Source organism: Leucoraja erinacea, chromosome 20 (assembly GCF_028641065.1).
Source record: "Leucoraja erinacea ecotype New England chromosome 20, Leri_hhj_1, whole genome shotgun sequence".
In the NCBI taxonomy this organism is placed as follows: domain Eukaryota; kingdom Metazoa; phylum Chordata; class Chondrichthyes; order Rajiformes; family Rajidae; genus Leucoraja; species Leucoraja erinaceus.
The window spans coordinates 24,778,460-24,800,624 of record NC_073396.1 but is presented as its reverse complement, the minus strand read 5'-3'; the positions used below and the strand labels follow the sequence as shown (position 1 = coordinate 24,800,624).

The 22,165-nt window shown below is 44.3% G+C and overlaps 1 protein-coding gene across 1 annotated transcript in view; it reads left to right on the top strand.

Annotated features, from left to right (window-relative positions):
• cacna1ha (calcium channel, voltage-dependent, T type, alpha 1H subunit a) overlaps positions 1 to 22,165 on the top strand; it is a 161,237-nt gene that overhangs the window by 5,466 nt on the left and 133,606 nt on the right. Inside the window, exons 4-5 of the mRNA XM_055651688.1 lie at positions 5,640 to 5,799; positions 12,786 to 13,095. Of these exons, the coding sequence (XP_055507663.1) occupies positions 5,640 to 5,799; positions 12,786 to 13,095 (470 nt within the window). The remainder of the gene's footprint in view (positions 1 to 5,639; positions 5,800 to 12,785; positions 13,096 to 22,165) is intronic.

Here is a 22,165-nt window from a genome sequence, read left to right as displayed (position 1 = left end):
TTTCACCAGTGGAAGCTGTGGGAGGCCTGCCTGCCTGCCTGTCAAGGATAGGCCTAGTCAACCGCAGCGGGAAACACAACCGCAGTTGAAACATTCCCCTCTCCAAGCAGAGCAACGTCAAAGCCGCATCATCATCTCTCACAGATGAGTGGATGTTAACACAAAAAATCCAAAGTATTTTCATCCAAGTCAGGACAGTGACAGGATACTCTCCACCTATCCAGTGTCACAGTGGCAGGGTTGCTGCTAGAGTAGCGCTAGAGACCCAGGTTCGATCCTGACTATGGGTGCTGTCTGTATGGAGTTTGTACATTCTCCCGCATGGGTTTCCTCCAGGTGTACCGGTTTCCTCCCACAATCCAAAGATGTACGTGTTTGTACGTGAATTGGCTTCAGTAAAATTGTAAATTGATTTTAGTTTGTGGTATAGTGTAGTGCTTGGGGTGATTGTCAGTCGGCACAGACTCGGTGGGCCAAAGGGCCTGTTTCCGCACTGTATTGCCGAAGTCAAAATTCATCTCTCCATATCTCCAGAGATGCTGCCTGACCTACTGAGTTACTTTGTGAATTTCCTCTTAAACATGAACCCTGTAGGAAGTTCCCTTGTGTAATTTAGTACATTTGCTCTGCATGAATCCAGCTGTGTAGGAAGGAACTACAGATGCTGATTTATACCAAAGATAGACACACTATGCTGATGCAACTCGGCAGATTAGGCAGCATCTCTGGCCAAAAGGGAATGGTGACTTTTCGGGTAGAGACCCTTCTTCAGACTGAGTCGGAGGAGAGGGAAAACTGTTTAAGAAGGAACTGCAGATGCTGGAAAATCGAAGGCAGACAAAAGTTCTGGAGAAACTCAGCTGCAGCAGCATCTAAACTTAGGCGAAAGAAATAGGCAACGTTTCGGGCCGAAACCCTTCTTCAGCCGAAACCCTTCTTCAGAGGGAAAACTGAGTGGGAAACTATAGACAATAGACAATAGGTGCAGGAGTAGGTCATTCGGCCCTTCAAGCATGCAACAGAATCGAAGAATTACTTTGTTTTGAAATTATTTTGAACAGCAAGTTGGAGTTTAATGAAAAAACAATGCAGTCATAATGTTTCTGCTGCAATCTTTTTAGTCAGTTTCTTTATTGATAGTGAAAATTGTACATGATTTTCATTTTTCGTGGAAATACTGGTAATTATGTTATCCCTTTGATCATTGATTACGTTAACTAAAATGGGCTCTTCATTTGCAGTGAGAAATGCAATTAAATTGTGGGGCACATGGCGAAATTACATTCAACTTAGAACTTAGTACAATAGAGGACAAAGGAATAAACTAAACATGGGACATTTTAAATGTGTGGTTTCACACTTTATAACTAGAATTTGACCTTTTGGTTGAAAGTATATAAATTGTATGTACCCTGTAATTACTACCATTCCAGAGTATTTAGAAATCTGACTCGTTTTACAAGTCTCTTTCACTACCTTATAAAGTAATCAACTTTACCACAGTTCTACACTGGAAAACTGTTCTTCAGCCAGTTTTAGTGATTACAAGCCCATTTCCTGGCACATTTTCAAAAATCAATCATATCATGAAAGGAAATGTAAGGGTTTGTGAGGTTTAATGGTTGTTCAGCCATATGTTCTGTCGGTATGGTTAAACAAGTAGAGATAGAATAATACAGCATGGAAACAGGCTCTTTGGCCCACGAGTACACGCTGACCATCGATCGCCTGTTCACAATAGTTCCATGTTATCCCATTTTCTCATCAACTCCCAACACATCAGGGGCAATTTATAGAGACCAATTAACCTGCTCACAGGCACATCTTTAGGATGTGGGTGAAGACCAGAGCACCCAGAAGAAACCCACATATTCACAGTGAGAACGTGCAAACTCCACACAGACAGCATCTGAGGTCAGAATAGAAAAACTTGGTTTCCTCCCATCCTCCAAAGATGAACAGGTTTGTGCATTAATTGGCTTTCTCCACTACAAAAATGCAACACATCTTTATAAATGTCAGCTCGTCTCAAAGGAATTGGCAACAGTACTGTATAAGTACTTAAAGAAGTAAATTAAGACCAGTTTTAGAGCATTTTAGTCCATAGGATATCGGTAAATGTGTAGCTTTTGTAATCTTTCACGCTGTACAGCCAATGACTCATTTCACAATAGGACTGATTTTTTTGCTGTCCACTTGCTTTTTTCTTGTGTAAACGGAGTCAGATAGGGGGCAGTGGATGGCTGACATTAATCTTTTAAAATAAAGTAGGAATTGTTCTTTTACCATTCCAGTCTGTCGAGTTTCATCTATCCAGTGTAGCAGTGGAATAAATCACATAAATAATGAGATTTAGAACATCTTGTTTGCTTGTGTTATGATTGGACTGAAAACGAGAGCTTCACTTAGTCCTGGTCATTTTAGCCTATAGTTCAAAGTGATCAAATAACCACTCCAGCCTCTGCCTTCTCTTGTGTAACCATTTACTTTAGTCTTCTCCAAGAACCTGGGTTACTGGAAGATACCAAGATGATTTGCAACTGAACTGTCCTCTCCATAATCTAGAGAGCGGTCCTGACCTCCCACACAGACAGTATATGGGTAGGGCAGGTTTAGAGAGATATGGGCCGAATGCAGGCAGGTGGGACCATTGTGGATGGGGCATGTTGGTCAGCGTGGGCAGGTTGGGATGGAGGAACTGTTTCCACACTGTATGATTCTATGACTATCAACCTCATAGAGACCATTGAACTATCTTTAATTGGACTTTACTGGGTTGGGGAAGTGTTAGAGGTTTAATGGTGGTAGTGTGGGACTTATGGTGCCATTCAACACCAGGAATGACCAATGATGCTCATCCACCTTCCCTGCCCTCGAGCCAGCCTCAGTCCTGGTGCCAACTTAGTTTAGTGCAGAGTTACAGCGCGGAAAAAGGTCCTTCGGCCCACTGAGTCCATGCCGACCAGCATCACCTGTACACTAGCACTACCATACACAATATGGACAAATTTACAATTATTCCAAACCAATGAACGTACAAACCTACACCTCTTTGGAGTGTGGGAGGAAACCGGAGCTCCCAGAGAAAACCGATGCAGGCCATGGGAAGAATGTACAAACTCCGTGTCACAGTACCCGTAGTCAGGATGGGACCCGGGTCTCTGGCGCTGTAAGGCAGCAACTTTACCGCTGCGCTGCTGTGCCATCCTGTGGATGCCCCAGTGAGTTTCCTGTGGTGTCGGAGACATTGATCACTGAGAAATATACAGAGGGAAGCCCCCAATCAAAGTTGATGTGTGAAAATTGCCAGACAGTAATGACGTGCCCTTGATTTCTTTATTGCATGTAAAAAATTAAGACAACATTTTCTTTGCTTGGAAGTGTGATGTGCATTCATGTGCACCATTGATGATGAGAATCTGGTGTGTGGGTGCTTGTGAAATGTGGGCACGGATGATACTTTGCCTTGAGGGTGTTGTTTGGAGCTACCTATTGAACTGGAGCTTCTGTTATGCTTAATTTGGCGCATCAGAGCTGTCAACAGTTGTGATTTAATAAACTGGCTACTTTTAAAACATAGACCATACAGTGCTACCAACATTGTATGAGAGTTGAGAGTGAGAAATTGTGAGGGAGCGTAGCGACTGAGGGGGGGGGGGGGTGTGGGAGGGGGGTTGTGTCCCCTCCCACGGTAGGTATGGAGCATTCGCATTTTTCAGCTTGAAATTGTGCAATCTGGTGCATACTGTAGCGAGTCTTTTAACTTACACTTGAATGCAACATTTATGCTTTAAATTGGATTAGATATGAATAAGGTTAGGCTAAATTACATTCCTAATTTCCACAATAGAGCAGGCTCTGATCAACAGGTGCAGCACATGAATGACTATATTCATGTATGAAAATCAGATTATATTCATGCGAAGGAAATAGGCAATGTTTTGGGCCTAAACGTTGCCTATTTCCTTCGCTCCATAGATGCAGCCGCACCCGCTGGGTTTCTCCAGCACTTTTGTCTACCTTCGATTTTCCAGCATCTGCAGTTCCTTCTTGAACATGGTGAATATGATGCCAAGTAAAACTAAACTAATCTCCTCTCTGCTTGCACATCATGCATATCCCTCCATTCCCTGCATCTCCTTGTGCCTAACTACAAGCCTTTTGACCACCACTATCGTATCTGCCTCCACCACCACCCCAGCAGCGTATTCCAGGCACCCATCACGTTCTGTGTAAAAACAAAACTTGCCCCGCACATCTCCTTTAAACTTTGCTTCACCCGTGGTAAAGCTATGTCCTCTCGTCTTTGGCTTTCCATTTGGAAAAGATAGAAATTCAAATAATTATTTTGCCAAATTATTATTCTGCTAAATGTACCACGGAGTAGCAATCTCTTTATTATCTGATCAAACTTGGGTTCAGAAAATATCGTATGCTTCAGTGCACGCTGTATCTTTATAGAAACAAAATGCTGATAGCTAATTGCGTGAGAGTTAAATGGGATTGCATCAATTTCACAGAACAAGTCCTATCATTAAAGACATTTTCCAAGTAGGTTGAATTCCTGGAACATTTTGCACTTAAATATATTCATATCAATCATCTAGCGATATGTTAACAGTGCAGATCTCAAGGCTTTCCTAGCTGGTATTTTGAAAATTATATATAAACCTCTTTGAGATGACAGATATATTATGAACATTGTTGTATTAAGAACATAAACATAATGATCCCGAGTAAATGTCTTTCTGTTTGATTTTTGCAGAATGATTAGTTTATTTTAATATAATTGAGTTCATGACAGCACTGAAATAGAAATCGTGTGAATCCTTTTGAAGTCCAACTTTGTCAAATGTAGTTAATTGTTAACTTTTGAACTGACTGGCCTTGCTGAACCTTGTTCAACCTGAGCATGTCCCTTTGAACTAAAATCATATTTCAATAGATTCAGCACACCACAGGCATAAAAATCATCACAATTTGCTATTGTTTACAAAGCAACACCACCATTTTATACCACGCTGAAAGAAAACGAGGAAAAAAAGATTAAGTTTAGAGCCCAAAGGTGTGCGGGTTTGTAGGTTAATTGGCAGTAGGAAAATGTGTCCCAAGTGTGTCGGGAGTGGATATGAAAGCGGGATCACGTAGAACTAGTGTGGAGAGACTCGAACACTGGAGTAAATCAGTGGGCAGGCAGCATCCCTGGAGAACATGGATGAAGGGTGACTGCTGAAGAAGGGTTCCGACTCAAAACATCAGCTATCTATAATCGACACAAAATGTTGGAGTAACTCAGTGGGTCAGGCAGCATCTCTGGAGAATATGAATAGGTGATATTTCACGTCAGAATCCTTCTCTAGACCATATCATCACCTATCTGTGTACTCCAGGGATGCTGCCTGTCCCGCTGCGTTACTCTTTTTGTGGCTTTTCTTGGTAAACCAGCACCTGCAGTTCCTCGTTTCTACTTAGAACTAGTGTGAATGGGTGATCGATGGTTGACGTGGACTTGTTGGGACAAAGGGCCGGTTTCCACGCTGTGTCTTTCAATCAAGTGGCCAAATCATCTACAGGGTAACTTAATGTCAAATAATGATGTACATTATACTGATTATGCTTCTCATTCCTATGTTTTGCAGGTATGCGAATACTAGTGACGTTACTATTAGATACTCTGCCTATGTTAGGCAATGTTCTTCTCCTGTGTTTTTTTGTTTTCTTTATATTTGGTATCGTCGGAGTGCAGCTGTGGTCTGGGCTGCTGAGGAACAGATGTTTTTATGAAGACAGCTTTGCAATGTGAGTAGTCTTTCCAAACTCACTTCAACTGTGAAACTTCACCGAATAGTGAAAGACCTGGATAGATTGGATGTGGATAAGGTGTTTCCACTGGTGGGAGAATCTAGGACCAGAGGAAACATAGCCTGAGAATAAAAGGATATGCCTTTAGAAAAGGAGCTGAGTAGGAATTTCTATAATCAGAGGGTGGGGAATCTGTGGAGCTCATTGCCACAGACGGCTGTGGAGGCCATCAATGGATATTTCTAAGACTAAAATTGACAGTTTCTGGATTAGTACAGGTGTCAGGGGTTATGGGGAGAAGAATGGGGATGGGAGGGAAAGATAGTTCTGCCATAATTGAATGGCACAGTAGAGTTGATGGGCTGAATGGCCTAATTCTAGAACTTATGAATTTATGAACACATGAGCTGTGTGTGGAATGGTTTTTGAAGAAGTTCTGAATTTCTAACATAGACTTTTCCAAAAATCCGAGCCTCTGGTCCAAAATCAATTTGGTTTCTACATGCCTAAAATAATCGATGACATTTCCTCACAGAAATATGTGGGCAGCATCATCTGGTTTGGTTGAGTATTTTCTTCATGATGTCCAATAATCTGTTAATATATATGCATGGAAGTGATGGAAGACTTGTGATGATTCAGAGTGTACTGAGTTGTACTTAGAACTCGCACCATAGAACAGTACAGCACAAGATCAGGCCCTTCAACCCGCAATGTCTAATCTGAACACGATGCCAAGGCCAACCCTTATCTGCCTACACATAATCCATAATCCCTCCATTCCCTGCATATCCATGTGCTTATCCAGAAGACTTGGATTCATGTAGGATTAGTGAAAATGTGCATTGTTGATCCTTTGGGACTTGGAAGGTTGCAGTCCCTGTTTTGTGTGGTACCACTCTTTGACTCCACGTCTAATAAATAGTGACCTTGCTCATGTTAAAGTTACACCAATCAATGGGCCATGACATAGATAGGACATGTAATCCTGTAGAAAAAGTTATATTTGAAATGTTAGACGATGGAGAGAAAATTTGAACGATAGTTTCAGCGACAGTTTCCAACTTCTGTTTTAAACTTCTTTGGGTGTTATATAACAAAGGTTGTCTTATAAGATTATGTGTGAAGAAAAATTGACTGTCATTATTCTGCTGCAAAATGGGCCATCGGCAGTAAAATTGAACTAAAAAGTTAAACATTTCTCTTTGGAACCTCAGTTGATGTAATTTTTTTTATGAAGCCAATTCCATCATTTTGGTTGAGAAACCTTTGGGGAAATTAACTTTGAATTAATTTGCTTATCGTCTTGAGTGAGATTCTTGCTTGGAATCTCAGTGAGCTGTTCCTTCCTATCTTTCTGTCTAGCCTTCGTGTTGGTGGTTACAATTAAAAAGAGTAAGGGTGTGAGGGGCTACGGGGAGATGGTAGGAGAATGGGGTTGAAAGGGAATGATAGATGGCATAGGGAGATTGACCAGGCTACTACTCTATTCCTAGGAGCGCAGGAGGATGAGGGGTGATCTTATAGAGGCGTATAAAATGATGAGAGGAATAGATCGGGTTGACGGACAGAATCTATTGCCCAGAGTAGGGGAATTGTTGACCAGGTTTAAGGTGAGGGTGAAATGATTTAGTAGGAACTTGAGGAGTAACTTGTTCACACAAAGGGTGGTGGGTGTATGGAACAAGCATGCAGAGGAGATAGTTGAGACTGGGACTATTGCAATATTTAAGAAACATTTAGACAGGCACATGGAGAGGACACGTTTCGAGGGATACAGGCCAAACGCCGGCAGGTGGGACTGGTGTGGATGGGACATGTTGGCCAGTGTGGGCAAGTTGGAGCTGTTACCATGCTGTAAGACTCTGTAACTATGATTGAATGGAGGAGTTGACTTGATGGGCCGATGGACCTAATTCTGCTCCTAGAAGTTATGAACTTATGAAGAGCAGTTATGCACATTAGGCATCAGACCTGGAAGTAATGCATTGATTTTCACCAACAGATGTTAATACACTAACCAGGATCCCAATAGTCTGGCCGACAGTGTGAAATACTTCGACATGTTTTGTTTACCTTAAGGTGCCACCAACCCAGTTCGTGTGCGGGGGCTGAAGGTTTAATTCAATCCATATTTGGAATGACTAGGCTTCGATGAACAGCGTGACTCTGAGGACAAAGGGCAAAACCAGGGACGTATTGAAAAAACATTCACCAACATAACAGATCAGTTCTTCAACATAAACCAGGCTCACGTTAGAAACCTCTTAATGGAGCCATCTATCATAAGCGGATGTTTTAAACATCCATTAGTAAAATCCATCATTGCTGTTCGACTAGTATCTTGCAAAATAGGCATCATTTTTGTTGATCTTTAAACATTAACCATCAACCATCAGACTAGCACGTGAGGTTAGATTTGCTTATACCCAAATCCTCATATTTCACTTGGGTAGCTTACAACCCAATGGTATAAAAATTGAATTCTCCAATTATGACAACTCCCCACTATCCCTTTTCCCCTCTTCTCTCTGTCCCATCCGGGTGCTCACCCATTTCTCTCATTCATCTCCTTTCCCCCATTATACTGCCCCCTTTCCCCACCCCCATTCTCTTCCACCTATATCTCTTCCCTTGGCTTCACATTCCATCCCCCTTATCTTACACCCTTTTGTCTCCTTTTCATCTCTAGCCTTTGTTCACCCACCTGCCATTTAAGATACTCCTCAACAGTATCCATCTATCACTTGCCAGAGTTTGTCCCACCTCCCACCTCTTTTCCAGGCAGGTGGGACTAGGGACAATTGGCGACTACATTGAACACTTTGTAACCACCGTCCCCTCATCCTTCATCACTCCAGCGAGTTCAGACACAGAGCCGCCAAACGCTCATCATACGTTAACCCAATAATCCCGGAATCATTTACGTTAACCTCCTCTGGACCCTCTCCAACACAAGCACGTCCCTTTTTAAAATCGTTGGATTATTATTTAGTTCAGAATGTGTAGGAACGAACTGCAGATCCTTTTTTACACCCAAGATAGACACAAAATGCTGGAGTAATTCAGCAGGACAGACAGCATCTCTGAAGAAGGGTCTCGTCCAGAAACATCACCCATTCCTTCTCTCCAGAGATGCTGCCTGTCCTGCTGAGTTACTTCAGCATTTTTTTATATTTAGTTCAGAAAATGACATAAGGCTAGTGGTATAAATTAAACTATTACGTACTCTGCAAAATCCTTCCGAGAGCCAGTCAGAACCAAGGGCAAGGCACTCTTCCAGCTTGGACCAGGTGAGATAGGCAGATAAATATATATCTTGGAAATCACATCATTACAGTGAGAAATCGCTGTGAAATTTGAAATGACTGTTACTCTCTCGATTGATTAACCTCCTCCTTCGTCATCTGAAATGTCAGAATTGGCTGCTGATGTTATCAGAAGAAGAATGCCTAAAATAAACCCAATAACTTGTCAAAATAGAGAAACAATTGAGCGCCAAGCCGATGCATTATGTGTCACTCTGCCGATATGTGTTTGGAGCACAGAATATGCTGAGTTCATTGCTATTTATAGGAATTAGGGCCTGGGCAAAGCAGAACAACTTCTTTCCTTATAAAGTGGAATCAAGTTTCTTTTGATTTACCAAAGATACAAACATTGGCACGGATAAAAGTTTGGGAAGCGACATTGAGTTCTCGAATTTGAACGGAATTCTCATTGAATTGCAATTTTAGATAACATCCCACCCTATTTTATTTTTTTTTCTTTCTTGTTTTTTCCGTCTTCTTTCGTTCTGTGCTGCATCTTGGTGGAACCGGTCTGTCATGTGGGGAGTGAGCTGTATAGTCCAAGAGCTGATAGTCCAAGATGCTTCACAATTTGAGGAGCATCCTCTCCTTCAAGACCATCTATACATAACTGAAATTCTCATCTTGTTCTTCCGGTTTGCATTGTTTTTACATTTGCACAAAAATGGTACGCGATAGCGCTACAATTTTTGCCACCTTACTCGCCGTTGTCCTGTGCTGCAAATGCACCATTTTGTTCCGATCGGTGGTATATTTTAAAAGTTATTAAGGTTAAAAAATCTTAAAAATCAGGGTACACACATGAAGGGAGAAGAGCAGCAACCTCTAGACCCTGGGGAGGTGAGAAAGGAGAGTGGGGGAGAGGGAGAGGAGGGCGGTAGGGAGGGGAGGGGAGAGGTGTTATGGGGGGAGGGAGGGAGTGACTGAGGGTAGGGGAATGGAGAGGGAGAGAGAGGTGAGGGAGGGATTGGGGGAGGGGTGGAGGAGAGGGGAAAGAAGAGGAAGGGTGGAGAGGAGGGGGATGGAGTGCTGGTGGATGAGGGGAAATGAGCCGTGCCTGCGCAGTTGGGGGCTATGGGTGAGTGGTGGAATATTGCGTTGGGGGAACGGATTGCGTTGGGGACCAGGCCTCCCGTGTGACAGGGACCCAACGGGTCCCACTTAGTCTAGTAAATACATAAATATAACCAATCGTCACAGTGGCATAGCAGTAGAGTTGCCTTCTTCTCTGTGGCTTCAATAAAGTTGGTCCGTGACAGATCATTAGTAACGTCAAGGAAGTTGACGCTCTCAATCATTTCCACCTCCGCACCACTGATACTGACTAGGGCATGCGATTCACCACGTCCCGTTTAGATGCTTTTGATGTAGGGGAGGGCTGTGTCTGTGATGGATCGGGCTATGTTCACCACTCTCTGCAGCTTCTTGCATTCCTGTGCACTGCAATGCCGTACCAACCCAGTGTTACACATCCATGATGAAAGGGAGACAAGGCCAGCAAACACAAAGCTATTAGAAGCAATGAATGGTATCAGAAGAGTTCAGGATGTCGATGGTCAGATATAGGAGACAAAGATATGGTTCAGTCATGATGCAGGCCATAAAGTAAACAAGTTATAGGAGCAGAATTAGGTAATTCGGCCCATCAAGTCTACTCTGTCATTGATTCATAGAATCATAGTCATACAGTGCAGAAACAGGCTCTTGACCCCAACTTGTCCACGCCGACCAGCATGTCCCATCTACACTGGTCCCACCTGCCTGCGTTTGACCCAGATACCTCTAAATCTATCCTGTCCATGTACCTGTCTAAATGCCTCTTGAGTGTTGCGATAGTACTTGCCTCAACTACCTCCTCCGGCAGTTTGTTCCATACCCATCATCCTTTGTGTAAAAAAGGTTGCCCCTCAGGTTCCTATTAAAGCTTTCCCCCCTCACCTTAAACCTATCTCTCCCTCCCCCTCCCATTCCAGCTTCATTCCTTCCTCTAGCTTCATAATTGGCAACTCTTCGATCCTATTGGTCGCATCAGTCTTTTCATCTCTGGCCTTTGTTCACCGTCTGCCTTTCAAAAATCCCCCTCACCCGTATCAACCTGCCTAGTTTTGCCCTGCCCCTGCTCTCTTCCAACTATCTTCCAAACTAGAGTCGCAAACCGAAAACATCACCTATCCATGTCCTCCAGAGATGTTGCCTGACCCGCTGAATTACTCCAGCACGTTGTGTCTCTTTTATCTCAGCATCATGTTTGGCACAGACATTGTGCGCTGAAGGGCCCGTTTCAATGCTGTACTTTTCTATGTTCTATGAAAACAATCCTGACTGTGGTCCATCAAATGTTCCAAGTGCCATGTTCAGCTTGTATGCATTTGTACGTTTATAAAAAGCATTGTAAAATGTTATTTAACGATGGGCCTTGACTAAGGGAAGGTTATCTGAGGTTTATCTCCTGTCGTGAACGAGGTTCGGTGGAGGATAAATTGTGTGAAAGTAATGCAAATTCATGCATGGTATTAAGATAATTGGAGGAGGATTCCCATGGTGTGTGAACGCTATGTCTGAGAGTGGAGCATCATCTAGTAATGAGTCATCTGGTCTGAAGATGCAGCTTGCTAGTGACTTGATATTGGATATTGTTCTCCAATTAATGGGACACATGAAGTAGGTTATCATGATTTGCAAAGACACAAGCACTACATTTGCCTCGAGCAAAAAGCTTCATCCAAAGGATCTAATATGTAGGCAGGGAATGGTTTAAGTTCACGGACGGATCAGTGACGTATTGATTAATCGAGTGGATATCATCTATCTAGAGAATTTCTGAATTATCGACAAAATCATGAGGGGAATTGATAAGGGTGAACGCACAGAGCCATTTACCCAGGGGAGTAGGGGAATCAAGAACCAGAGGTCATAGGCTTAACGAGTGAGAGGGGAATGATTTAGTTGGACCCTGAGGAGTTACCTTGTCACACAGAAGGTGGTGGGTAGATGGAATGAGCTGCCAGAGGAGTTTGGTGAAGCAGGTACAGTAACAGATACATGGGCAGGTATGGATAGGAACGGTTTAGAAATATATGGGCTGAATGCAGACAGATAGGACTGGTGTAGATAAAGCATCTTGGTCAGCATGGACAATTTGGGCCAAAGGGTCTGTTTCCGTGTTGTATGACACTGTGACTCATCAAATGCTCCAGATTACAGCATCTTGTGTCTTTGGGTCAACTCTGTTTCTCTTCCCACAGATCCACAGAGACTTGTGGGCCAAATGTGGCCGAATGGGACAAGGTTATATAGGGCATCCTGGAGTCCAAAAGTGAAAACCTTTTGTTGCTTGCTAACCAGTCAGCGGAAAGACAATACATGATTACAATCGAGCAATTTACAGTGTACAGATACATAATAACTGTGAATAACATTTAATAATCTTTTTCTCCTGTCTGAAATACATGCCTTTTGTACTTGAATTTATGCTAACGGAATCAAGGGATATGGGGAGAAAGCAGGAACGGGGTGCTGATTTTGGATGACCAGCCATGATTATATTGACTGGTGGTGCTGGCTCGAAGGGCCGAATGGCCTACTCCTGCACCTATTTTCTATGTTTATCTCTGTAAACTATAGTGCAAAGAGACTGAGCATTGCCTAATTGTCCTCTCATTTTATTTCTAGGTATTACAATGTTTCTTTAACTCAATATTACCATAATGTTGGGGATGAGATGCCATTCATTTGCTCCCTGCTGCATGATAATGGCATGCAGAAATGTCAGGATCTTCCAAATATGAAGGAAAATGGAGCTGAATGTTTTCTTAGTGTAGATTCTAACAACCACCCAAAGTACGGTGTGGAAGTGAAGAACGCCAGTGGCTGCATAAACTGGAATCAATATTACAATGTGTGCAAAACCGGAGACGTGAACCCGCATAAGGGCGCCATTAATTTTGATAATATAGGATATGCCTGGATCGCTATTTTTCAGGTAAGGTCCTGGATCGATATTATATGTATTTGTTTGCTTGTGCTGTTCCATTTCAGGCAAGAAGTAGAAATATTATTCATGTTCCAAGTTAATTCATTGTCTTTGTTTGAAGCTGTTAGCTACAAGGAGATGCTGGACAATCCTGGATTGTTCTCTCTGAAGCGCCGGATGTTGAGGAGAGACCATTAGTTTGGTGGTACACAAAATTGCTGGAGAAACTCAGCGGGTGCAGCAGCATCTATGGAGCGAAGGAAATAGGCCGAAACCCTTCTTCAGACCATTAGTTTGGTTTGGTTTGGTTTAGTTTAGTTTCGTTTAGTTTAGAGACCGAGCACGGAAACAGGCCCATCAGTCCACCAAGTCCGCGCTGACCAGCGATCCCCGCACATTAACACTATCCAGCACACTCTCGGGACAATTTACAATTTTACCAAGCCAATTAACCTTCAAACCTGTATATCTTTGGAGTGTGGGAAACCGGAGCTCCCGGAGAAAACCCACAAGTTCTTGGAGCAGAATTAGGCCATTAGGCCCATCAGGTCTACTCCACCATTCAGTCATGGCTGTTCTATCTTTCCCTCTCAACCCCATTCTCCTGTCTTCTGGTTGAAGTATATAAAATTATGAGAGGCTTAGATCGGGTAGAGAGTCAGAACCTTTTCTCCCAGGGTGGAAAAATCAAAGACGTGGGGGGCATAATTAAAATGAAAGGGGCAAAATTTCAATCTTGACTATGGGTGTCATCTGTACGGAGTTTGTACATTCACCCAGTGGATTTTTCCTTCCACACTCCAAAGACGTTCAGGTTTGTAGGTTAATTGGCTTCTGTTAATTGTAAATTGTTCCTAGTGTGTAGGTTAGTGCTAATGTAGGAGGGTCATCGCTGGTCGGCGTGGACTTGGTGGACCGAATGGCCTGTTTCTGCACTGTATCTCTAAACTAGGCTAAATTACCATCAATTTGAAGAAAGGTCCTGTCCCAAAACATCGCCTGTCCATTCCCTCTCCAGATGCTGCCTGACCCGCTGAGTTTCTCCAGCTCTTTGTGTTTTGCTCAAAGCTCCAGCACCTGCAGTTCTTTGTGTCTCCAAGAGATGACCACAAGTTTAGTACAGGCCATCAGCTCATTTTGCTTCAACTCCCTGAGTATAACCTTTCCCAAGGTCTTGAGTGGTGACCAGAGAAAATACTGTAACATTGCATGGCAACATCCAGTGCTGTCTCACAAATTTTGTTGCTTCCCAATTAAACTCTCAGCAATGTGTTCTCTGGCAAGTTTGGTTTAGTTTAGTTTAATTTAGTTTAGCATAACAATGTGGAAACAGGCCCTTCAGCCCACCAAGTCTGCGTCAACCAGCAATCACCCCGTACGTTACCACCATCCTACACACTAAGGACAATTAATAATTTTTACCAAAGCCAATTAACCTACAAATTCCGTATCGACATCACCCATAGTCAGGTTTGAACCCGGATCTCTGGCGCTGTAAAGCAACAACTCTACCAGCTGCGCCACTGTGCAAACGTAGGGGGGGGGGGGGAAGCTGGAGAAGAGAAATAGCGGAGTTAGTGTTCAACTCTTAGCAGAAACAAGGAACTGCAGATGCTGGTTTACGCAAAAGAACACAAAGTGTTGGAGTAGCTAAGTTGGTCAAGCAGCATCTTTGGAGAACATGGATATGTGATGTTTGGAAAGATTAACAGCAAAAGGTTGTGCGACAGGGTTGATGAGTTGCGAATTGTGAAGTCAAAAGTTTCCCACTGTTAGGGAAGTCACCAAAGTCGGTCATCTTCCTCTAATGTTCCTGATGTTCACCCATGGTCACGGACTCCCGAGCCCTCCGCTCTCGCTGCTCTGGGCGGCCCGATGTTCACGCCCGCTCGCCGAGATGATGGAAGTCCGACATCGGGACTGGAGGACCTCCTCAGCGGCTTGGACATCCGAGTCGGGCACCTCCTCTCTTAATGCCTGACTACAGAGATAAGAGAAGTCTGAAGGAGGGTCTCGACCCGAAACGTCACCTATTCCTTCGCTCCATAGATGCTGCCTCGCCCACTGAGTTTCTCCAGCATTTTTGTCTACCTTCGATTTTTCCAGCATCTGCAGGTCTTTCTTAAACAGAGATAAGAGAGATTACTTCGCAAATTATTTGTTCTCCTTCAACATATGCGATAAATAGTGAAAATGAGCTCCTCTGATCCTTACCTCTGGAAGATTACAGCAGTTAATGTTCTATTCTGACCTTCCGTACTGTCTGTGGCAACACAAGAGCTCAAGAAAATAGGGGTTGGAGTTGAGTGCTTGTATTCCTTGTGATATATGGATGCACTGGCTTCCTCCCACACGTGCCAGAAATGTGCAGGTTGGTTACTTTGCTTCTGTGACCAATCCCGAGTGTTGGCGGTTGTAGAAGGATGACGTTGAAATAGTTTTATCTTTAGAAATACAGTGTGGAAACAGGACCATCGGCCCACCGAGTCCGCGCCTACCAGCGATCACCCCCACACACCAGCACTATCCTACAGACCAGGGACAATTTATAATTTTACCGAAGCCTCTTAACCCACAAACCTGTATGTCTTTGGGATGTGGGACGAAACCGGAGCACCCGGAGAAAACCCACGTGGGCACAGGGAGAGCGTACAATCTCCGTATAGACTTCATGCGTAGTCAGGATCGAACCCGAGTCTCTGACACTGTAAGGCAGTAACTCTACCATCGCGCCACTGTGCCACCCTAATAATTGATGGTTATCAGGGGAAAAAAGGTTACAGGGAAATAAGTGGTAAAACGGGTTCTGATGGGATAGTTCTGCTTGACTGATGGCCTGAGTGGCTGATTTATTTCATAAGAACACATGTTCCTGACATTAATACTGGTTGCTTTAGACACAGAAGTCCTTAGAATTTCTGTGCTCCAGTGGCACGGTGATGCAGCTGGCAGTTGCTAACTCACGGCACCAGAGACCCTTGTTCGATCCTGACCTCGGATGCTGTCTGTGTGGAGTTTGAACGGGCTCTTTCTGGCCAGGTGGGTTTCCTCGGGTGCTCCAGTTTCCTCTCGCATCCCAAAGCTGTGTAGGTTTGTAGGTTAACTGGCCTCTGCATATTGCCCCTCATGTGTAGGAATGCATGCAAAGGTGGGATAACATAGAACTACTGTGAATGAGTGAATGGCCTCTTCATAAGGGAAGATGTTACTGATATGTTTGTTACTGGTTGTTTTTGATACAGAAATTCGTGGAATTTCTCTATTCCGAATGGCCTGTTGTCATGCTGTATAGCTAAATAACTAAATAAGCTAAACAAATTGAGTAAATTTGATTCAGATATTTGCACAGAGGAAATCAACCATCAATGGTTGAGTGTTCAAGAAGGAACTGCAGATGCTGGAAGATCGACGGTACACAAAATTGCTGGAGAAACTCAGCGGGTGCAGCAGCATCTATGGAGCGAAGAAAATAGGCGACGTTTCGGGCCACAACCCTTCTTCAGACTGATGGGGGGTGGGAGGGGAAAAGGAAGGAAAAAGGGGAGGAGGAGGAGCCCGAGGGCAGGGGGATGGGAGGAGACAGCTCGAGGGTAAAGGAAGGGGAGGAGAGAGCAAGGGCTAGCAAAATTGGGAGAATTCAACATTCATGCCATCAGGATGCAAGATGCCCAGGCGGAATATGAGGTGCTGTTCCTCCAATTTCCGGTGTTGCTCACTCTGGCAATGGAGGAGACCCAGGACAGAGAGGTCGGATTGGGAATGGGAGGGGGAGTTGAAGTGCTGAGCCACCGGGAGTTCAGGTAGGTTATTGCGGACTGAGCGGAGGTGTTAGTCTCCCCGATGTAAATCAGCTGACATCTAGAGCAGCGGATGCAGTAGATGAGGTTGGAGGAGATACAGGTGAACCTTTGTCGCACCTGGAACGACTGGGACCTTGAATGGAGTTTGGACGGGAGGGAAGGGAAGAATTGACAAGTGAGTGGGGAGGGAGGTGGAAGGTGACATGGGGGGAGATGGGAAGATGTTGCGAGTGGTTCACGTTTGTGGAAATGGCAATGTGAAAGTGCCCCGGTGAGGACCAGGGGGTGCCCTTGTGCGACGGGGATGGGGGAAGAGAAGAACCCTTGTGCAAGGAGTTGGTGTGCGGGGGGGAGGAAGCGGTTTTGCCCTGGTATGGAAGGCAGACAGATGCGGGTAGGCGGAGGAATTGGGAGTAGGGGATGGAGTCTTTACAGGGGCAGGGTGGGAAGACGTGTAATCCAGATAGCCATGTGAGTCAGTTGGTTTGTAGTGTATGTCGGTCAGAAGGAGGTGGTGGTGAAGTGGATGAAAATGGCAGGAGGAGGATGCAGTGGTCTATTATGTTTCATCCACTTCAGGAACTTCCAGCCGCCCACACCTCATTTCCGACACTTCCCTACCAATCCTGGCATCACCATCCATCGCCAGACTTCCTACAAGGCTACATTTGGTGTAACAACTTCGACCGAGATGGCATTTCCTCCCGACTGGATACTCAACCACTTCTCCTTGGCATCAGCTCCTACAAAACTCCAACTGGTCCAGAACGCAGCCGCCCCTCATCACCCCTACAAATCCTGGCCACCATCGCTCCAGTCCTCAAACAACTTCACTGGCTTCCTCTCTCCCCCGGATCACCTACAAAATCCTGGTCCTCACCTACAAAGCCCTCCACCATCTGCCCCCCCTCCCCATATCTCACTGACTTCCTCTCCCCCTAGATCCACATCAGCCGGTCTCCTCTCCATCCACAAGTCCAACCTCCGCAGTTTTGGGGACAGAGCCTTCTCCATGGCAGCTCCCAGGCTCTGGAACTCCCTCCCCCAATTGATCCGCAATTCCGTGTCCCTCGCCATCTTCCAGTCCCGCCTCAAGACCCATCTCTTCACCTCTGCCTATCCTTAGCCCCACGTCCCCCTCCCTTTTCATCTGTGCTTGAATTGCCTCATATTGTGTTTTGAATTGAATTCTGTCTTTAATTTGTGTACTAGTCATGTCTCTACTATTTATTTCATTCCTCTTACATGTTTTTTCCTCTACTTGCTAAATTTTTGTAAGGTGTCCTTGAGACTCTTGAAAGGCTCCCTTAAATAAAATGTATTATTATTATTATTATTATTATTATTATTATTATTATTATTATTATTATTATTATATGATTCAAAGAAACGTGGCCAAAAGGTTGCATATTGACTCGATGGGTTTGCTTCACGATTCATTAAGATTACAGCTGTTCTAATTTTGGCTGTGATCGAATGGCGGAGTAGAGTCGATGGGCTGAATGGCCTTATTCTGCTCCAATGACTTGTGAACTTACTTCCATCCTGTCAATTCCTTAGGCTTCAATAAGGTCACTTCACATTCTTCTAAACTCCATTCGGTATGGACACAACCCCCTCAGTATTTCTACATCTGACAACCCCTTCAACCGAGGAATCAAGCTCAAGAACCTAAAAAGGACACAAAGTGCTGGAGTAACAGTTAGATCAGGCAGCATCTCTGGAGAAAATAGATAGGTGACGTTCTCCCAGAGTGCTCCAGTTCCCACGCACACTACAAAGGTTTGTAGGTTAATTGGCTTTGGTAAAAATTGTCCCTAGTGTGTAGGGTAGTGTTAACGGAGATCGATGGTTGGTGCGGACTCGATGGGTGGAAGGGCCTTTTTCAGCGCCTTATCCCTAAACTAAAAACAAAACTAAAATATTGGCAGCAACTTGTGATAGCTTTATCACGACTGCAACAGCTCCAGAAGGCAGCTCACAGCTACAATCTCACAATGAGTAATAGTTGCTAACCAGGAATATCCAGAAAAAAAACCCAACTGCATAAAGTGAACTTAGATTGAATCCTTTTTGTTGATTCCTGGTGTCGGAATGTTACTTTTATCCTTTGAAGGTGACAGAACACACAGTGAGATAATGGCGTGCAGAAATGTCAAGAATGTTCGAGTCTGAAAGAACTGTTGAATCTGTCTGCTTTCTTTTCAGTGAGTCTACATTTGTCTTGTCTGTTTCTGCACCGTAGGGATGAAGTTTATTCGCCCCACGTAATAAAAAGCCCGAATAAATGCTCCTGCGTTGGCATCTGAACTCTGAATCCCACAACACACTTGAACTCAGGCCTGGTTGACTGTGGGAGACCGATTCCTTTAATGTAATCATTCACAAATACCCTCAGCGGTCGAAAGCAGACAAATCGTCTAGCAGATATTGGTGTTTTTCTGTTAGCCTTGTTTATCTCGGGTTAATAGAGGACATTCCAACCTCTGAAGACAACAACAGGAGATGCAGAGAGAAAGAAAAAAAACTATATCCCTGCCTGCAGAATAGCAAACGTTTACAACAGGGCTAATGATATCTCTAGAACTAAAACAAAAAAACAAAAATAATACCTTCTGTAATTCCAGCCTTCATAGACTGCACAATTCAAAACTGACATTTAATAAGTCCTAGTCGTAGTTATGTTCAGTTGTTGGTTTGTTGGGCTGTGAAAAATGAATACCTTGAGTTTCAGTCTGATATGGTTTATGGTGTGAATACGTATGTGTTACCATCAAGGTCAACATCCCAGTCGGGGTCACAGGAGATTTTAACGTAGAAATTGAACATTTTTAGGTTGATTAGTGGCCATCGGGAAAATGGCTACAGTAGTTCCTGGTGCTCTTCCCTTCTATGTTGTTCACCCTTGCCCTGTGCCAGTTCCTTGGAGATGCTGTCCACTGGTAGCTGAAATCAGTGCTCCTGTCAGAAAGAGGTAGCCCAGACTGTCACGCAAACCAACCTCCCTTCCATTGATAGTCACAAAAAGCTGGGGTAACTCAGCGGGACCGGCAGCATCTCTGGAAGAGAAGGACTGATTGACGTTTTGGGTCGAAACCCTTCTTCAGACTAATTGGGGAAAGGGGAAACAAGAGAGATATAGACGATGATGAAGAGAGATAAAGAACGATGAATGAAAGTAAAAGCCCTGTCCCACGGTACGAGTTCATTCCAAGAGCTCTACCGAGTTTGCCCTGATTCGAACTCGGAGATTTACGGTAACGGACGCTCGGCGGTACTCGGGGCTCTCGTGGACATTTTTCAACATGTACAGATACAACATGTTGAAAAATCTTCACGAGTTTTCCCGAGCTTACCTGCCATAAGTGAGTCTTCCCGAGTACCTGCCGTTAGCGTTACGAACCGCTAAGTGATGTCCCCGAGCTCTGACGTACCCTCTATGTTCATTCTCCGTGCTTACCACGTGTTTGATCTTTTTAAAACTCGGGAGAGCTCTTGGAATTAACTCGTATCGTGGGACAGGGCTTAATGATGACAAAGGAAACAGGCCATTGTTGGCTGTTTGTTGGGTGAAAACGAGAAGCTGGTGTGACTTGGGTGGGGGAGGGATAGAGAGAGAGGGAATGCTGGGGCTAATTGATGTTAGAGAAACCAATATCCATACTGCTGGGCTGTAAGCTGCCCAAGTGAAATATGAGATGCTGATGCTCCAATTCTCCTCCCTTCCATTGACTCTATTTACACCTCACACTGCCTCGGCCATGCTGCCAGCATAATCAAGGAACAGTCTCACCCCGGCCACTCCCTCTTCTTCCCTCTCCCAACAGGCAAGTGGTACATACATTGAAAACGCACATCTCCAGATTTGGGAACAGCTTCTTCCCAGCTGCTATCAGGCAACTGAATCTGGTTCTCGATTCCCCTTCTCTGGGCAAAAGACTCTTTCCCAAACTATTGCTCTCATGATTTTGTACCCCTCATCTTCCTGCACCCCAAGGAATAAAGTCCTAACATGCTCAACCTCTCCCAGTAGCTCAGGCCCTCACGTCCTGGCAACATCCTGGTAAATCTTCTCTGCACCTTTTCCAACTTGACAACATCCTTCCAATAACATGGTGACCAAAAACTGAGTAAGTGATTTGTCTGTGCCACAAAGAATTTTGCTATCTGCGTTCTCACAGCCGAACAGGGGTACCGGTTACAAACTAGATGGACAGCGAATCATCGTCAGTTATGTGGAATGGCAGTAATTTCCGGCCTGAATCCCTCGGGTGGCAAAATCACTTGGGAATGAAGTGCGTACAGTGTGCATGTTTAGCTGTACCTTCATTCTGTCTTGCCAGCTGTGGTACTGGTTGAATTTCCATCCAGCAAAACTACAGAACGGCTTACATGTTCTCAGTGAGAACTATTTCCTGGTTAAAAATAGAATCCAAAACAAACTTTGGAAGCACTTAAGGTGGCATGTTTAGTTTAGAGATACAGCGCGCAAACAGGCCCTTCGCCCAACCGAGTCCGGGCCAAGCAGCAATCCCCGCACACTAACACTGTCCTACACACACACACTGAGGACAATTTTACAATTATACCACGTCAATTAACCTGCAAACACATACATCTTTGGAGTGTGGGAGGAAGCTGGAGCCCCTGGAGAAAATCCACGCAGGAGAACGTACAAACTCCATACAGACAGCACCAGCTGTCAGTATCAAACCCGGCTCTGTGGGGTTGTGAGGCTCCAAATCTATTGCTGCACCTTCAAAGAGGTATTCATAAATGAAGATTATAAAATGGAATATTTTTGAGCAGTGTTTATTTTTGTAGGTAAGAAGGTACCATTGTTGTTATTGTTATTATTCCCCTTAACGACGAGATTTTATTCAGTTAATCACCAGTACAGTATGATTCAGACAGAACCCTAAACTGACCTGGACCCATGAATAGCCACCTTGACCAGGCTCTGGACCGACCCTCCCCTCTCCACACTGGGTGACAAAATATCAGGAACGTGGGGCTGAAATGCAGCCAGAACCTGAGGAGCAGCCCCTTCAGATACACAAATGAGTAGTTGCACACTCCATATAGACATAGAGCATGGTCTCTTCTACATCACAGACATGGGATGAACGCTGGCTCATTCCCTTGCTGTTGGTGTCCATGGCAGATCATTGTCCATATAAGCTGAAGGGCCTGACCGCCTAACAATAAATAAATCTTGTGTTTAAGAGGGAACTGCAGATGCTGGAGAATCGAAGGTTACACAAAAAAGCTGGAGAAAC